The 17,899-nt window shown below is 48.7% G+C and overlaps 1 protein-coding gene across 4 annotated transcripts in view; it reads left to right on the top strand.

Annotated features, from left to right (window-relative positions):
* Positions 1-689: 689 nt before the first annotated feature.
* Gab1 (GRB2 associated binding protein 1) overlaps positions 690-17,899 on the top strand; it is a 113,359-nt gene continuing 96,149 nt past the window's right edge. The window contains exon 1 of one of the 4 annotated variants that reach the window (XM_052727104.1): positions 690-2,117. In XM_052727104.1, the coding sequence (XP_052583064.1) occupies positions 2,046-2,117 (72 nt within the window). In that variant the 5' untranslated portion in view covers positions 690-2,045. Of the gene's footprint in view, positions 2,118-10,031; positions 10,814-17,899 lie in introns of those variants that run through there. The other 3 variants (XM_052727106.1, XM_052727103.1, XM_052727105.1) reach the window with 3 other exon arrangements.

Consider the following 17,899-nt stretch of genomic DNA (forward strand, 5'->3'; position numbering starts at 1 on the left):
AGAATGGAGGGCGCTGTCCCTTTTTATATGCGGGGCTTTTGTCTGATTACTAACTCGGCACCTATTTTCCTCAGGGCGGAGATTGCCGGTGTGCCAAGGCAGGCAGGCTCCCAGTACTGTTTTCTCTCTACAACCTACAACATTCCAAACTCAGAACTCCTGTTTGTTAGGAGAGCCTCAAGCACATACTTTTCAGAAATGCTCATTCATCTATTCATATTTTCACACAGCTCCCCCTTTTTTGAGACTGGGTCTCTCTTTGTAGCCCTGGCTAGCCTAGAACTCACTTTGTAGACCAGACTGGCCTTGAACTCACAGAGAGCAGGCCTGCCTCTGCCTCCGGAGTGTTGCGATTAAATGCCTGCGCCACCACACCCAGCTCTTCAGCACTTTATCTGATTATATTACCTTCTAAAATTTGTTCCAAGGCTTTGTTCCAGATACAACCACAAATAAGAGCTCTATTATAGGACTGTATCAAACTCGGCCTAGGTATAATAACTGTAAAATACACAAGAAGGTAAATAGAACGAGGCTATCCAGTACGATTCTGCTTCCTGTCCAACATCCTAGGGCAGGTTTTAAGCAAACACAAAGTCAACTGGAAGAAACAACCCAAGAATGGAGGTAGTGTGAGACTTTATTGTGTCTCAGAAATACACGCAACTGAACGCTTTGTTGAGGTTAAGCCATCGCACCCCTGGGCAGAACGGCTCCTGGCACAGGCCCTAGGCGTCCTGGAGGTCCCCCTCCGCCTCCCGGTGCACAGCATGGCGCGCTCCTGGTCCTGGGGTCGCAGCCCTTCAGCCTCGCGCGACCAGGACCTTCCTGGCTGGGTTATTTTTTCAGGCTGTCAAGTCGAGAAGACCCTCCGAAACTCCGGATCGCGAGGGTACAACCGAGTACAAACTCCTGACACCGGATAGTGTCAAGGTGGCAAACTCAGACGGGGGTGGCGAGCGTGCCCGCCGCTCCTGCGCTCGTGCCGGGGTGGCGCTGCGTTCCCGGAGACCGCCGCCTTCCCCAGCGCGCGGGCCCGGGGCGGCGGGGCGGCGAGGACCCCAGCGCGCCGGCTGACTACAGATCCCAGGGTGCCTCTGCCATCTCGCTCCCTCCCAGCGCCGGCCCCGCCTCCCGGCCCTTGTTGTTTTGGCTGGAAGCGCTCCGGAGGAGTTTCAGAGAAAGTCTGGGCAGAAGCTAGAGGCGACCGATCGTGGGAAGGGGAGGCGGAAAGGCCAGAAGAAGGAGGGCCCGGCCCGGGCCGCGCCTCCCCGAACCCGCCGCGCGCCCCCGGGTGGGGGAGGAGCGCAGGGGACGGGACAGAGGGTCCCTCCCCGGAGCAGAGCCGCCCTGCGCCTCGTCCCTGTGCTGATCCCCGCCCTCGTCGGAGACTGGAGCGCAGACCCACCCTCCCGCCGCGGACCCACGACCTCCCCGACGCCCGGCGACGCCCCACGCCTCGCCGCCGGTCCTCCCGCTCCCTAGGCGGATCGGGACCTGTCCCTGCGCCCGCTGCCATCGGGACGCCGTACGCCTTCCCGGGCGCCCTCCTCGGAGCAGGGAGAAGGAAAAGATCGCGCCCCGCTTACTGAAAGCGCCAGCGGGCGGAGTGGAGCGGACACCGCGCGCGGGCATTGTGTGTGCGCGTGCAGCGTGGGGTCCGCAGCAGGGAGCGCTCGCGGGAGGTCCTGTCCCCAAGGGGCGGAGCGCGGGGCATCGAGCTCCCGGCTCCGGGTCCCGGCAGAGTCCCAGCCGAGCCCGACCGCTGCCGAGGCGGCGGGACGGCGCGCCTGGCGGCCAGGAGGGTGCACTGAAAGAAGGCCGGCCAGCTCTGGTCCCCGCGGCTCCCGCTCGGGTTCCGCTTCGGTCCGCGGATCTGCGGAAGAGAGGCTCGACCGCAGACACTGGGCGCGCGGAGCCCGGCCGCCCCGTCGAGGGAATCTGCGAGTTCCCGTGGGCTGTGTGTGGCGGCCGTGCCCGGAGCGCGTCCACTGTCTCCACCGACCCCTCCGGTGCCTGGCCCTCGAGCCCTCACGGCGTGCACCATGAGCGGCGGCGAAGTGGTCTGCTCGGGATGGCTCCGCAAGTCCCCCCCGGAGAAGAAGTTGAAGCGTTATGTAAGTACCGGTCAGGGCACCGCCGGCCGCGGCAGCAGCAGCCTGCTCGCCCAGCTCTTCCAGGGATCCCGCCCTCCCCTTCCTCGATCCCTCTCTCGGCCGGCTGGCCTCGGGCCGGGTGCGGTCCACTCGCACCCTGGCGTCCACTTGGCGGCCAAACTTTCTCCCTCCATATTGCAGACCGCCTCCCTTGCAGGCCCCGTCGCCCCTGAGAGGGGCCCAGGCTCAAAGCTGGCTGCATACTTTTCGTTGTTAATTCCATTTAGCAAGGGTGGGGTGAGACGGCGGGGAGAAAGAGCCGCCTTTTATTTTCTGCACCAGATTCACATGGAGCAGTTAAATCTCCCCGCACCGAGAAACTTGGAGGTAGTAGTGATCATTGGTTCTCCCTTGGGTCCGCGCCCCCTCTGCGCCTCTAGGAGGTTGAGGGAAGCGAACCGTGGACGCGAGAAGTGGATCGTACTGGCGAACTTCTCAAAATACTCTCACAGGGCAAGGGGGGGGGGGGTTCTTAGGCGCCCTACCGTCTGCTTAGCAGGGTTCACATTTTCGCGGTTTTGCTTTGAGGGACACTGGAGTTTGGCCCGGACGCTGGCGGTATGATGCGACAGGAGGGCGCTGGGGGGAGCCTAGTGGCTGGTGTTTGGGCGCCTCGGACGCGCTGTCAAGCCCCGCAGGAGGGGACAGCTGAAGCCTGCAGGGGTTTCTGGGTGTTGTGATTCTTTTCCAGGGCAGCAGAACGGCTCAAAGGGTATTTGTGTAATTGATTCAAGATGCCGATTGTGAATTAAACTGTGTTCGCTGTTAGGAAAACTGTATCTCGAAGGAACCGACACTACTTCAGCGGAAATCTGTGTCCTCCTCAGGAGTCTGGGATCTTAAGTCTTCCTCCAGATCAGCTAATTTTACGATGTCCCCTGCTAGCAAAGAAATGAAATATTTTTCGAGTAAGCGTGTTTTCCAAAAAGCAAAACGTACAATGTACCCCCTTAAATAGAGTTCACTACCGGTTTTGATGGAACCTGTTTCTGGTTGAAGGGACTCTGCACCAAGTACCCCCACCTCGAGCTAATCCGAGTACTCGCTGCTTGCCTGCATGAAACGGGCAGTATTTATTTCACAGAGTTCACCAGCGAGTTTACTTTCTGCTAGAATGTATCACAGACCAGCAATTTCATTGAAAGATATGATTTGATAAATTGTCAGAGGATCCCCAAAGATGTCTCTCCATCTGTCACGGTTTTCCTGGATTTCTTGGTAGAGATGGCAACTTGATTCCAAAAATTTGAGAGTGGCAGTGGCGTCTTCAGAATTAATTGTAATTCTGTGTGTGTGTGATTGTGTGTGGAGGGGAGGGGTGGGAAGGGAGATTCTGGGCTTGAGAAGGCACTGCTTAGGAAAGATGGCTTTGGGATACTTGGGGAAACTGAGGTACAGCATATTTGCTGACAACGATAACGGAAGTCCCGTGCATTCTTTCCTGTTAGTTTACGGCTCACTAGCTGAGCTCTGTACTAGGCACCAGCCAAAGGTGGGGAAGGAGGAAAATCAACAACAACAAGTAGTCTTAACAAGGGCCAGATAAAATAAAAACTGGGCACGGTGGTATATGCCCATCCCCAGCACTCGAGAGACAGAAATGGGAGGCGTCAGGGCCAGCCTGATCTACATAGCACATTCCAGGGTAGCGAGGGCTAGATCTCAAAAGCAAACAAAACAAAGTTTATTACTAATGCAAGTACTAATAATAAATTGATAGATAAAAGTAAACGGAAGTGTGGGGGGTATACATGTGTATGATTATGAATATAATTTACATGTGTCGTTTGTTGACCGTAGTGGTTTTTCTCCCATTAGAGCCCCAGTTAGACCAAACCCTGTTAGCTTCTGAGTCGGGGAAGAGTGGGCTCATGCAGGGTGGCATGGCCATACATGACAGCAGTTCGCTAAACGTGGGACTTGGATTGGGTCATACAGTCGTTTCAGACTCTACTCTCTGTGAGTTACTATTAGCTGAGAACTCAAGACGTGCCCGTCAGGTCCCCAGTGCTGAAGCACAAGACCCAGCCTTTGCTCTTAAATTTGTTAAAGTTTGGGGAACAGCAATGTAAGTATATGTGGAGAAAGGCAGCCAGAATGCAAAGTGGTTTTTATCTTCATGTCCAAGTTGGGTGGGGCGGATTTTCATAGATGCCTTTAGGAGAAAACCAGGTTCCAAAATTATGTTTTCAGTAAGCAGAATGATGTGGGGGAAGCCACGAGTTTTCTTGGTTGGTGGGAAGCTAGTGTTTTCTCTGTGTGTTTGTGTGTGTGTGTGTGTGTGCGCGCGCGCGCGTGCGCGCGCGCGTGTGTTATGTGTGTGCATGCCGGTATGCATATGTTTACATGTGGTAGCCAGAGATCAACCTCCGGTATGGCATTCCTCAGGAGCCACCCCCCTGGTTTTTCCCAGAGTGTCTCCCTGGGACTTGAGACTTACCGATGAGGGTCGGCTGGCCGGTTAGTGAGATCCAGACACCACCTGTATCCACCTCTCCAGGGTTGGCATTACAAGGTACAGCATCATTCTTGGCTTTTACAAGGGGCTGGGGTTGAACTGAGTTCCTTGCGCTTCTGTGGGAGGCACATTATCAAGTGAGCCATCTCTCCAGCCGAAATGACGTAGGTGAGGATGGCCCAGGGTGACAGTGGACAGGTGACTGCCAAGTGGTTTAGTCCCCAGGCTTGACACCCTCAGATTATTGAAACCTTGACTTCGGTGTCTGGCTTTGTTTCTGCAGAAGTAGTTTTGACCAGGGAGGATAGAGGCGTGTACGTATGCGTTTTTCTATTCTTGTTCTCTTTTGTGGAAAGAAGACTGATTGATGATGGTTTTTATTTTTCATTTTTTGTGTGTTTACGAGGGTGGACCCCAAGGCCCTGAGGCCTCACACAGAGCAGTGGTAAGTGCTCTACAGTGGAGCCAGCTTTCACCTTTTTGTTTTCTTTTAGACAGGATCTCACTGTGTAGCCATGGCTGGCCTGGAACCTGATAGGTAGCTCATGCTGGCCTCAAACTCACAGAGATCTGTCTGCTTCTGCCTGCCAAGTGCTGGGATGAAAGATGTGTCACCACACCTGAAACTTGTTTTTTTAAATTTTAGTCTTTACTTATTTTTGTCCGTGTGCGTGCGTGCATGCGTGTGTGTATTTGTGTGTGTGTGTGTGTGTGTGTGTGTGTGTGTGTGTGTGTGTGCGTGGAGGTCAGAGGACAACTTGTGGGAGTCTGTTCTCTCCTTCCCCCATGGTCCTGAGTATCCAATTCAGGCTGCCAGGCTTAGGGCAAGCGCCTTACCCTCTGGGCCATCTTTCCGCCTGATAATGGTCTTTAATGAGCAGATTCACCACGAAAAGCTTATCTTGGAGGCTTGTACTGTAATTATTAAATGAGACTTCTGGGAGTTTGAGCATCATGGTTCTGCTGGGAAATGTTGCCCGTGGGACTTTGAAGCTCATCTCAGTGTTGGCAGTATTTGTAGGGGAGTCCAAACACTGATTACGGTGACTGCTAAGGTCACTTTGCCTCATCCTCATGAACATGAGAACTGGAGTTCTGGCCCCCAGAACTCATGTGAAAAGCAGGGCGGATACGGCGGCGGCAGCCAGCCGTTCCAGCTCCAGGAACTAGACACAGCACACTCGGGGCCAGCTGCATGGCTAGATTAGCTCCCACACTGAAGAGAGTTCCTCCTTCCAGAAATGAGGTAGAGAGCCACTGAGGAAGACATCTGATCTCCTCTGTGGGCCCGCACACATACTCACACACATGCACCTGTACATTATATGTGTGGGCCAAACACAAACACACATGCATACCGAATGCACGTGCACAACAGTTGTGTTGGTTTCATCTCTAAGTCCATCTCAGATTGTGGCCCCTGGTGAATTCCTTACAGCTCCAGCTTCTGTGTCTGTCCGTGCTCATCTGGTAGAGGAGCTTTCCTTGAGCTTCTCAGAGAGAGAAAGTGAGACTCGATGGAAGTCAATTTTTTAGTCATTTCTTTTCAATCTTTTCTGTGCAAAACGGTAAGAATTTTTGCATGTTTCATTCTCTGGCAGCTTGCTGCAGTCAGTTCACAGTGGAAGTGAGCATCCCATGCATCGTTCATTCAGTTTTGCTGAATGATGGCTGAGTTGTTACCAGGGTTATAGAAAGCTGAGTTACCAGGGTTATAGAGATGAGTGAGCTCGAAGGTAGTGCTCAGATTTTTTTATTAAAATTAAATTTGCAGAGCTGGGATGTGGCTCGGGCTGGCCTACTGTACAGGAAGTCCTGTATGTGATCTCCAGCACTTCTGAACTTGTCACACGGCCTCAAGCCTGTAAGCCCAGCACTTGGTAGATGGAGGCAGGAAGATCCAAAGTTCAAGCTCGGCCTTGGCTCAGGTAGATGGCTCAGTGGATAAGAGCACACCCGATCACCTGAGTTTGATCCTTGCAAGGAGAGAATTGGCTCTTGAAAGTTGCCCTCTGACCTGAACCCAAGCTCCATAGCGCGCGTGCGTGTACACACACACACACACACACACACACACCTCTACCTAATAAAAAATAAGGTTAAGAAGATCGTCCTTACTAGTAGATGAGAAGCTTGCCAAGGTGATGTCTCCAAAAAAAATGTTTTTTTAATCTTTTAACTGCTGTCTCAGCATTTGGGGCTACAGTGTGGTGATTTAGTACATGTGTGTAAAATGAAATGATCAGGTCGGAGTAGTTAGATTGTTTATCTCCCCGAACATTTTATCTTTGTGTTTGTGTTGACAGCCCATTGGACATCTCTCCTGATAGTTAAAAAATATACATTTTGATAGGTGTTCAGATTCATGAGGATTTATTTTAAAATGGCTGGTGGGGATTGTAATATCCAGAGTGAACATTATACATTTTTGAAAACTTCAAAGAGCAAACCCAATAAAAGTTTTTTTTTTAAAAGCATTAATGGAATTTTCATTAGGATTTGAAATTTTTACAGAAATAGATGTAAATGAGTTAATACAGGCTTGCCTCAAGCCAGCTGGCACTCACTGTATCTCTGCAGGGGGAGCTTTCTTGTGGTCTGCCTCCAGCCTGGACCCCCAGTGAGCTCCTCCACACAGCCGGCTGTCAGCTCTGGGCAGGTGTCAGCGAGGAGCAGGTGTTCTATCCAGTTGGAAAACCTGCCTGGGAAGCCAGAGCAAGGTGGCCTGTTAGCAGACAGCCCTGGAGCAAGGCCTCAGCCAGTTCTTGGGTGGTGATCTGTCACCCAGCTTGAGCCTTGCTGCTGCAGCTGTCAGTTAGAAGGGCAGTTTCTGTCTGGACTTTGAGAATTCACCCCTAGTTCTGGAAACGAGCCTAGAAACAGAAATCACCCCTCCCTGGGTGGGCAGCTGACACCTGACATGGATGAGGAGTCTGTGCAGCATCCCCTTGGCTCAAGGATAATGGAGAGTGTGTATGTACCAAAGTAAAGCCTCTCTCCTGGCCTCACATCAAAGACTGTGGCTTCTCTGTCCAAGGATGCTTTTCCTTGTTATCTTCATGCTAGTGAGCGTTCACTTCAAGTCCTACTGTCTCCACTCCACCTTTTGAAGTGTGTCAGGACCATTGTCTATTAACACAGGGCTTTAACTACCAGTTACGTTAAGCCTTCCCACTAGTTAATGATAGTTAATTCTTTTGTTGTGCCTGGGCAGGATGGTAAGTTGTATAAAGCCCCCAGTTAGCATTGCCAGACCCCTAAACCCTAAACTTTTGGGGGTTCAGAATTACTGTTTGGAAGCTGTGTCATGTGGTAGTTTCTCTGACACTTTTTACCCCCAAACTGGATCCTTCTTTTTCTTTTAAAATTGTGGAACCAAAACCAAGATGCAGGCACTCACGGGACTGTGAAGAAGACACTCAGCTCCATCAAGAACAGAAGTGGGAAGTGAATCTGGAGACTCTTCAACTCTTCATCTCTTGTATTGGGAGAGGCCGAGGCTGGGAAAGAAATGAAGGGGGGTGGGCTAATGACGTGGAGAATCTTCGTGTCTCTTCTGGGAATGGGTGGAGAGTTCATGGGGCACTCAGGGCCACTTCTCTTTGTTCATTTTATGGTTCCTTCCAGGGTCAACATGGCAACTGTAAACTGTACTGACATCGGATGGTGTGTTGTTTGCCGTGCAGATGGGATTATAATAGAGCTAGAAGCCATCTGGTGGTCTCTTTCTCAGCCAGCTTAGGTCCAGACAGCTTGCAGCTTGGCTAGCCCACCTGAAGAGGAACTTCTGGCTTTTAGACACCCTGTTCTTGAAGGTAAACAAGATTAGGGTAGGGTAGAAGGTCAGCTAAATCGCCTGGGCTGTCAGGACTACAGGTTTAGAATTCTGCTGGTTTAAAAAAAAAAAAATTACAATCCCTTTTGGTCTGGGGATGGGGCACGTTGAGTGAGTGCGCCCAGCATGCATGGCATTTGAAGCCTGGGTCAGTCCTCAGCATTGCATAAAACCACATGGTGTACTACACCAATAATCCCTGCATTTGGGACGTGCAGGCAGAGGGTCAGAAGTTCAAGGTCACCCCCAGCTACATAGTTTGAGGCTAGCTTTTTAAAAAGACTAGCTTGTCTCTTTTTTAAAATGCCTTATGAGCAGGGGTCCTTGTGGTTCAGACGTGCAGCACCTGGGAGGCAGAGGCAGGAGGACTGAGTTGAGACTCCATAGCAAAACTGCATCTCAGAATAGGGATCGAATGAAAAGCACTGAGGATTTCAGTGTGCCTTAGGCCTGCTGAGGGAGGAGGAAACTCAGGCTGAGTGCTGGGCTGTGTCTCTGGTCTCCCACCCGATCCGGGCGGGGCGGGGGCAGTAAAAGCTGCAGCCGGAGCATCCTCTTAGACATTCCTGACGGAGGCTGCTTGCTAGGCCTTAGTGCTCCCCTTTGGTAGTTGCAGGAACATGGTAGGAATTCTCTGTGGCCTCCCCAGGGTTCCTGACAGTACAGAACGCAGAGGGACAGTTGGCCGCAGCACTCGGGTGCCAGTGTACCCACAGGCAGTACCTGGCTCAGGGTAGAAGTTGCACAGCTTATCTGCTGGTTGAATAAATAAACAGGTATTTCAGGAGCTTTGGTCCTGGGCCTTGTGTGGAATGCGGTGGAGGCATGTGTCCACTCCCTCTCTGTGAGGAGTTTCTAATCTGTGGAAACAAGTTGTAGATGCATGAACATTTAAATAGCTTATAAGAGATTGGCTATGGAGTTATCTGTGATGACTTGCCCGATGAGGGCTACAGATTACAGTTGCCTCAGTTCAGACAGAGAGCAGAGCAGGGAGAAGGTGGCCACAGACAACTTGTCACCAGAGTTTCAAGCTGTTCCGGGAAGACAGCCGTGGCAGAGTCCTAAGGGAAGGATGGTTTTCAGTAAAGAAAGAGAATGTCAACGTGACAAGAGATTCTTCAGAATGCTCGAGCTTCATGCCTGGAGTTTGGCTGTCAGCTGGAACTTGGAGAAGTTTTGTCTCTGCAATGACCTAGTAAGGTTCCCACGGGCACCTAACCCAGTGTGTTTTCTGCAACCAAGAAGAAAGAAACAGCAACCTGTATGGTCACCTGGGCTTATTAAAATTCCAAGGGACCTGTGTTATTTAAGATTTCTCTGTGTCTGTTTTGAGCTAAATAATTCATTCTGGCAAGGCTTCAGTTTACACCAGAGAGGGAGCATGTTCGGGTGGGAAGGAGAATAAAGAGCCTTTGATTCGTTGCTTCTGCGTCAGAGCTTGGGCTCTGGAAGCCATCTTAGCCCAGCTGTGCGAGTGCCAGCCGGTGGCGGAGGGGCGAGAGTAACTCACGCCACTGGATCACATGAGACCTCGTCCGACTGTTGATGGCATGTGGGGGTCCTCTCATTTCACGTCCTCCAGTTAACATGGTGGCTCATTTCTACCGAGCTAGAGCTCCCTCGGATTCTGCCATTTGAACTTGGGGGGAAGTCACGTTTCTGTGACTCCTTTTATCTCAGTCCGTGTGTCCACTAATTAGGGAAAACTTAGAATCGCAAGGCTCTTTCTCTTCCCCTCTTGGACGACAGCACAGATAACAGCAGTATTCTTTGGATTACTGAGGGAAAGAGGTCTGCTGTGAGGAGGATTTCCACATTTGTTGTATACGTAGACCCTTCCACCGCAGACTTGGGGTGGGGGTGGTTTGGGAACTTCATGGATTGTAGGCAACGTTTAGGCCTGTAGAGTCGTTGGGAAAAGTCATTTCAGGAGCTAGAAGTTTTTGTTGGACCATTCTGAACTCTACACATGGCCACCTTAAATAATCCAAGGATTCCTGAGCTGGAAGAGTGTGTTTATATTTTAGACAATTCTTTTATCCATCTAGAAGGGGAGAAAAAAATCTCCCTATTTGAAAATTTCTCATTTCCAAATTCATAGCCAAGTGGTAAGCTCACCGGCTTCTGGCCGTCCTGCAGCTTTGTGAGAGGCAGGGCCTTGTAATGCATATTTGGTCCTTATCTCTGTTACTTTAGCTCTTGAAGCTTGCTGATTACAACTTTTAGCCGCCAAGTCCTGTCCTGAACTATTATCTGGAACAAAAAGTTTCCATGCGGCCTGCCTTGGTTGTGCTGTTCCAGGGACAGCACACCGTGGAGGTACGGTTTGAAGAGGAGAAGCTGCTGGAAGGGGCAACTAACGTGAGTTCTTCAATATTCTCCTGCTGGTTAAGTCTGCCTTCCCCTGCCTTGGCGTGTTTTCCAGAAATGTCTGTCATTTTTCCAAACTAAGTTATCTTTCATTTTTATACACTGGAAAGAACGCTGCATTTCCTAAGAGGCTTTTCTCATTCTGTTCTCTACCTCCTCTCTCTCTGTTTCTCCTCTCTCTCTCTCCTCTCTCTCTCTCAACTTCTTACTCTGAGTTCCTACTTGGCCTAGGTATGTCTGTTCTAAAAAAACAATGTCCTAAAAGGGAGGTGGGAACCAAATTACCACATTGTTTTTTGAATTAAAAACAATACACTAAAGTTTAAACATTTCATTTCAATTTAAAAAATCTACCATCATTTTTTTAAAGGAAGAGAAATACTGGACTTCGCTTTAACTGTACTATCAAGTGTGTTTCCTTTCCCTGTTATTTATTTTCTTTTGCTTTGACTCAAGTAGCTTGAGTCCATTTTAGACAGTCTTCTCAAGACTACAGCGCATGGACAATAACAGTGACAGCTCTGTTTTCTGTTTGGAAAGAGGCCTGACTGCTGCTCTGAAGAAAAGGGGGGGAAATATCTCTCATAACACTAGATTAAGTTGAATTTATCTTAACATTGGATCACTACGTGAAATAAGCAGATAAATATAATTTTATTGATTTTAAAAATTCTCTAGACTGATTTACTTAATTTTTCATGGATGAATGTTTGCTGAATGCATATCTGTGCCGTCACCACATGCATGCCTGGTGCCAGTGGAGGTCAGAAGAAGGCGTCAGATCCCGTGCTACTGGAGTTATGGATAGCCGTGAACCACCTCGTAGGTGCTGGGAACTGAACCTGGGACCTTTGCAGGAGCAGTAAATGCTCCAAGTGTTGAGCCACTTCTCTAGCTCAGGTAAACATAATTTTAGTTAGAAGGCCTATTTTCTCTGACTTGTACTATGGCATTAAGGATTTTGAGAGCTTGTCTTATTGCTGGTTTTTCTGCTCTATTTAATGCCTTGGCTTGACTGTTGCTGTAAAATTGTTTTTGCTAACTTTCAGAAGTCAGAGAAAAGTAAGTCTTTGTTTCCAGAGCCCCCTCCCCTCCGCTGTTAACTTGGGTTACCACTGTAAGGTAGCCAGGACTGGGGTGGTGACGGTGTTTTACCCAGTAGGCAGCTTGCTCGCTTCATCCCTCCTGATACACAGCTTTAGTTACTAGTGCACTGGGAAATGTGGCTGGGCCACTTCTGACTGCAGGACTCCGCCCAGAGATGGCTACCTGATTAAAGAATTAACATGCTCGCTGTCTTCTGGGCTCCGGCCTGGGGCCTGGCCTCCCCACAGTGCTCCAGCCAGAGTCTGGCAGCCAAGATCTAACCGCTGCTGGTTGGCAAGGTGACACTTGACTTTCAGCGGAGAAGCACTTTAATATTTCAGTTTGGAACGAGAAATACTTGGTAAGATGCCACCTTCCATCATTTAAATTCCGATGGTGGTGTGGGGCTTAATGAGGAATGATGGCCTTGTTCAGCTAGGGAGGTAATATTTGAACCCTCAGCCTCTGGTGGTTATTATGGGCCTGATAAGTTCTCCCTGGTAATTTCAGGTTAAATGGTTTGAAGTATAGAGAGAAAGTGAAAGGAAATACCGAGTATCGGAGAAGGGAACTTGCTCTAATGGTGTGTTATGTGCAAGCCTCTTCACTGGGTATGTAAGTCATGGCCCCCCAGAAAGGGGCCAGAATCAAATCGGTCCTATCAAGTAGTGCTCTGTGAGCCATCAGGTAGTCGGGTCAGATCATCAGTGTGTATTGCTCCGAGCAGGAAGCATTTTTCAAGATGGCGTTCATAATGACCCACAGTATACACGATAAAAAGTGTATTTATTTCAAACCATCACTGCTTCATTTACCATCCTGTGATGTTTGTGGCAGGATATTAATTCCCAGAGGGCAGAGGGCATCTATACTTTGTCACAAGTGTGGGGCCTTGTGCAGTCTCTTGACCAGTATACCCAAACAACTGTAGACTTTTAAGTCCAGAATTACACATCACCTGTCCAGTGCCTCCTCGGCTTTTCTGAATCCTTCCTCGGGCATGGTCCTGTCCTCTGCTTTTCATTTCGACTCTTTGGTTTCATGGCAAAAACATTAACTCTATTCTTTCTCTTTCCAGTTGTCCACATCTGCTCCCCACTCAGGGGAGGAGTCCAAACCCCCATTTTATAGGGAAGGAAAAAGAGCGCCAGGGAGAACAATTGATCTGTCTAAGGTCGTGCAGTGTGACCAGCTGTGCCGTCTGGGTCAGATGTGTCATGGTGAGGGGTGAATCCTATAGTCACCCCGTGAGTGCACAAGGTGCCGTGAGGAACTTGAAAGGAGAGGGACACAGCTGTCATCTTCAAGAGTTGATTTGCTAGGACATGGGATGTGCTCACACTCAGCATCCTGTGATGACTGGTGACATATGAGATGGGGCTCTCCCAGAATTCAGCAAATAGAGATTGACCCAGGAATTCAGGAAGCCTTTGTAAAAAGGGACCATTTCTTCAGAGCTTAGTTAAGGACAGTTCCATTTTTAAAGGTGGGGGCAAGGATATAGTACTGTGTTCACATCTCTCCCTTTCCCCGGCTACCCTTGTAGCTGCTCGTGTGTGTAATGGAAGACAACTGAGTCCTTCTCCGTGGTTCTAACCAAAACCATTTCCACCAGCTTCTACGGGGAGCCCCTTGTTACCAAGTCTAGGGGTGAACCGTAGTTCGTTCTTGAAATTCTTGGGCGTATGTGACCAAGTCCCTTCCTGTCCCTTCCTGACACAGGCTGTAGTCTGCTTCAGTCCTGGAGTTGCTAAGAGCTCCAGCCTGGCTTTCCTTCTGCCGTCTGTCGATGGCTTTTCATCCATTGTGAGGTTGTGAACTCCTTGAAAGTTTAAAAGCCCTGTGGTCTGATAGGTCAGCTGGATCAGCTTTAAGGAAAGACACCCGCCACCAAGTGTGGTGACCAGGACCACCGTGGTGGGGGAAGAGAACCGACTCTTCCGAGTTTTTCTCTGGATGTCTCATGCGCACAGTGTGGCAGACACATGCCCATGGTCATAATGTTTAAAGAATCAAAGGCTCTGGGTTCTCACTTTCCTAAGAATTCTTAGAAACATACAAGTGTTGTGACTTGTATGGTTGCTGACCCGTAGGGCCCATCTGCAGATCACGGCGCCAAGTTAAATGCCCTCAGGTTTTATGCTGAAAATCTGAGGATCAAACTGCTTCGATGCTCTCCAGAGGTGTCTTGAGAGCACAGGTTTCCTCATCCTGTACACACAGTGACCAAAACAGACCCTGTCCATTGACGGCCGCAGTAGCTCTCAACTGTTGGCCCTCTGCTCCTTTCTTCTGGAAAGCTGCAGTTGTTGACTGGTCTCTGCATCTAGTCTCGCAGAGATCTCTGTGTGAAGGCAGCTAGGCAACTTTCCTGACACAGAAATCTAATGATGCCATCGCCCTGGGCTGCAGTGGTCGGTTCTGCTGCGTTCCTTTGCTGTTGGTAAGACCCAGGCCTTTTCCCTTGGCTCACCACGCTTCATCGTGTGGCATCACCATATCCGTCCAGACTTGTTGCCGCCCTCCTCAGTCAACCTTTGCCTCAGCTTTGCTGGACTTTGTGTCCCCAGTTGTCCCTGAGACCTGTCTTCTGGGCTTTTGCACATACTCCAGCCCCTGCATGAATTCTTGGCCTTCTTTATCTGTCTCCACAGCTACACTAACTTCTGCTTATTCTCATTCTCCTCTCTGTCAGCCTAGCCTGGACTTCATCACCAGCACGGACACACTGTGTACGTTGTGACTTCTGTGAGCTCCAGGTACTTTTACTCTCATAGGATCCCCGTGCATATAAAATGTAAAACCAGGTGTGGTGGCACGAATCTATAATCTCAACATGTGGGTAGCTGAGGCAGGTTGATTTCAAATAGTGAAACAGTCAACAAACCAAAGCTAAACAAACAAAAAATGAAAAATTAAGTAAGAGTCTGTCTTAGTTTCTATTGCTGTGAAGAGACACCGTGACCCCAGCAACTTTTATAAAGGAAAACATTTAATTGGGGTGGCTCACTTACAGTTCAGAGAGTTAGTCCGTTATCATCATGGTGGGAAGCAAGGCAGCATGCAGGCAGATGTGGTGCTAGAGCTGAGAGTCCTTACATCTTGATTGAAAGGCAATGGGAAGTGAATGGAGACACTGGGCATTATTTTGAGCATATAGGAGACCTCTAAGCCTGCCTCCACAGTGACACACTGCCTCGAACAAGGCCACGCCTACTCCAGCAAAGCCACACCTCCTAATGGTGCCACTCCCTTTAGGGGTGTATTCTTTCAAACCACCACAGGGTACTTGCCTAAAGTCTGAAGACCTCTGTTCGATCCCTGGAGTATATGATGGATAGGGAAAACCAGCTCTTGCAAATTGCAAAAATGTGTGAATGTACACAACACACACACACACACACACACACACACACACACACACACACACACGAGCAGGGTAAGCAAAAAATATATTTTGCAATATAAATATATTCTAAGCCTTATTTATTAAGGTGTCATGGACACCAAACACTGTCCCTTTTGTGTGAATGGGTACACTGACTGTTGAGTGAACAGAAATGCTTTGCAGATAAAGTGGACAGCATATGTCAGCTGATGGCTCGGGACAGAGGCCAGAAGATCACTCAGCTCCTCAGGTAGGTGGCACTCTGTAATCTCCCAGGTAGCTCACAAGCAATCCTAAGATGTCATTGTCTAGTCCCTGGGAATAGAACAATTCTTAGAAAATTAGAAGGATATACTTAAAAACGTATGTATTTACTACCTTATATGTGTTTAAGAGACTACCTTATATATGTTTTAGAGCAAGAATCATTGAGATTTTTATGATTTCAAAAAGAAAAATGAACTGGCTTACTAACAAGCATGTTTCTTGAGATGTTTCTGCATTAGAGGGATGAGTGATTTGTGTGGGGTTGGGAGCCAGTTCTGCCCAGGCACGGGGCTCTTGGCTGTGTCTGAAGACAGATTTCTCTTGCAGCATTTGGAGGGAGGCAGTATCAGGAGCGAACACCTCCTGTGTTGCAGAACAAACCACTGCCTGGCCCTGGCTGTCAGTGTGCCGTGGTGAGCAGCCCCTCTGTAGAGAAGCCCCTCATAAGGCTTTGTTCTTACCCCCATGCTATCTGTTGGGTTCATTTCCCATGATTCCACCAGAAGCTGCAGTTATGACACAGAGTTCAGTTGTATCCCTGGAGTCAAAGTATTTCTTTACCTTGGTCAAGTTGACCAGAACAGTCGTTTAAGTAGCTGAAACCTGAACACTACGGGCTGGGAAAGACTTTATGTGTGAGGCGGAACCTCTGTCCAAAGAGCTGTTGTCCTTCGAATCATAACCCAAATACTCATTTTGCCTCACTCCCCTAGCTAGAGCACAGGCTATTGTTGTCTGAGGGGTGGGGGAGTGCTGAGTCATTTATCCATGCTTTTTATTACCTCTTGGCTGGAAGATCACCATTCATTGTTCGTAAGCCGCCCAGCTTGTTTACTTTTTATAAATTACATGTAATCAAGCCCTCTTGCAGGTCTGGCTACTGTAATTGGCAGTCGCCACAGAGCCGGACCAACGAGTCTGCATTTGTGCTGAAGTCTCTTGTTGGGTGCAAGTTCTACTGGCCAAGCGTACTTGTCTCTTCCACCTTTTACATGGAAGACTGGCAGGGGTTCCGTGATGTGACTCCTAGTTAGGACTTGGTAGAGTCCTTGTTGCTTGTTGTCCTTTAGTTTGGGAAAATGAAAGATTTGAGATAGTGGTCCTCAAATTTCCATGTTCATGACGTCACCTATGTCACTTCTAAAGTGAAACCTTGCGGTTTCCATTTTTTTCCCCCACCAATGACTTTAGTAGGTATAGGTAAGGGTCTAGAAACTTAAAAAAAAAAAAAGACAAAGAAAAGGAAACCAAGTGGTGTGCTGGAGAGAATGCTTAGTAGTAAGTATACTTGCTGCTCTTCCAGAAGAGCTGGCTTTTGTTTCCAGCACCCACATCAGGTGGCTCAACTCCAGGGGATCTGACCACATGGCCCATGTGACACAAACACAGACCTAGACACATACACATAGATAGAAAAAGAAGTGTTTTTTTTTTTAAGAGAATATTTGTATATGTTGTGTTTATCTGTGGGGTTTGTAGATGCACATATTTGGGTGTGTGTACTTGTACAAACGGAAGATAAAGGTCTATGCCAATGTCTTGAGTTGCTCTCCACCTTATTTATTTTATTTTATTTTTCTGAGGCAGGGTCTCTCAGTAACCTGGAGTTCACTAATTATCTAGACCAGCTGGTCCGTAGGGCCCAGGAATCCCCCTGCTCTGGTTTTCCAGCATTAAAGTTACAGATGTCCACTACCACACCTTGCTTTTTCTTTATTTACTTTATGTGCCTGCTGGGATCCGAACTCAGGTCCTCCACAGCGAGTACATTACAGCTGAGTCATCTCCCCAGTTCAGTTAAAAATCTGATCAACCCTCATGATTTGATGTCGGTGGGCCTCAGATAATTCTTGGGGAAATACTGATCTTGGGGCAAGGGAAAAAGAAGAATGAAAGATCTAATAAAAGCAAATATTATTTACATTGGAATGGGAAGGTAAAAATCAGTGCTCAGAGTTCCTTTGTCTTGTTTCTTTGAAATGAGGGGAGTATGGGATCCTTGGAAACACAGGTGTTTAGTTTGCCTATTTGTTTTCTGGTTGTGATTGACACCAACTTATCCCTCCATAAGGATGTACTTAGAAGATGATGAAACTAAAAGAGAATTTTCAGATGGTTAGACTATTAAAAAGTACCTAAGTATTGCTAAGTCCTCAAAAGATGTCGAGTCAGAGAAGGTATTAAGTTGATATCCATTAGACAAGAATGTGTATCCATTCAAAAGAGGATCCAGACTTTGTGGATGGCTTAGAGATGAGGATGAGAGATGAAGGGGGATTAGTTCTTCACCACGAGTACTGGTTATTCTGGTTATAGGATCTGAAAGAGTATTATTA

This window comes from Peromyscus californicus, unplaced genomic scaffold (genome assembly GCF_007827085.1).
Source record: "Peromyscus californicus insignis strain IS unplaced genomic scaffold, ASM782708v3 Scaffold_8__1_contigs__length_139910024, whole genome shotgun sequence".
In the NCBI taxonomy this organism is placed as follows: Eukaryota; Metazoa; Chordata; class Mammalia; order Rodentia; family Cricetidae; genus Peromyscus; species Peromyscus californicus.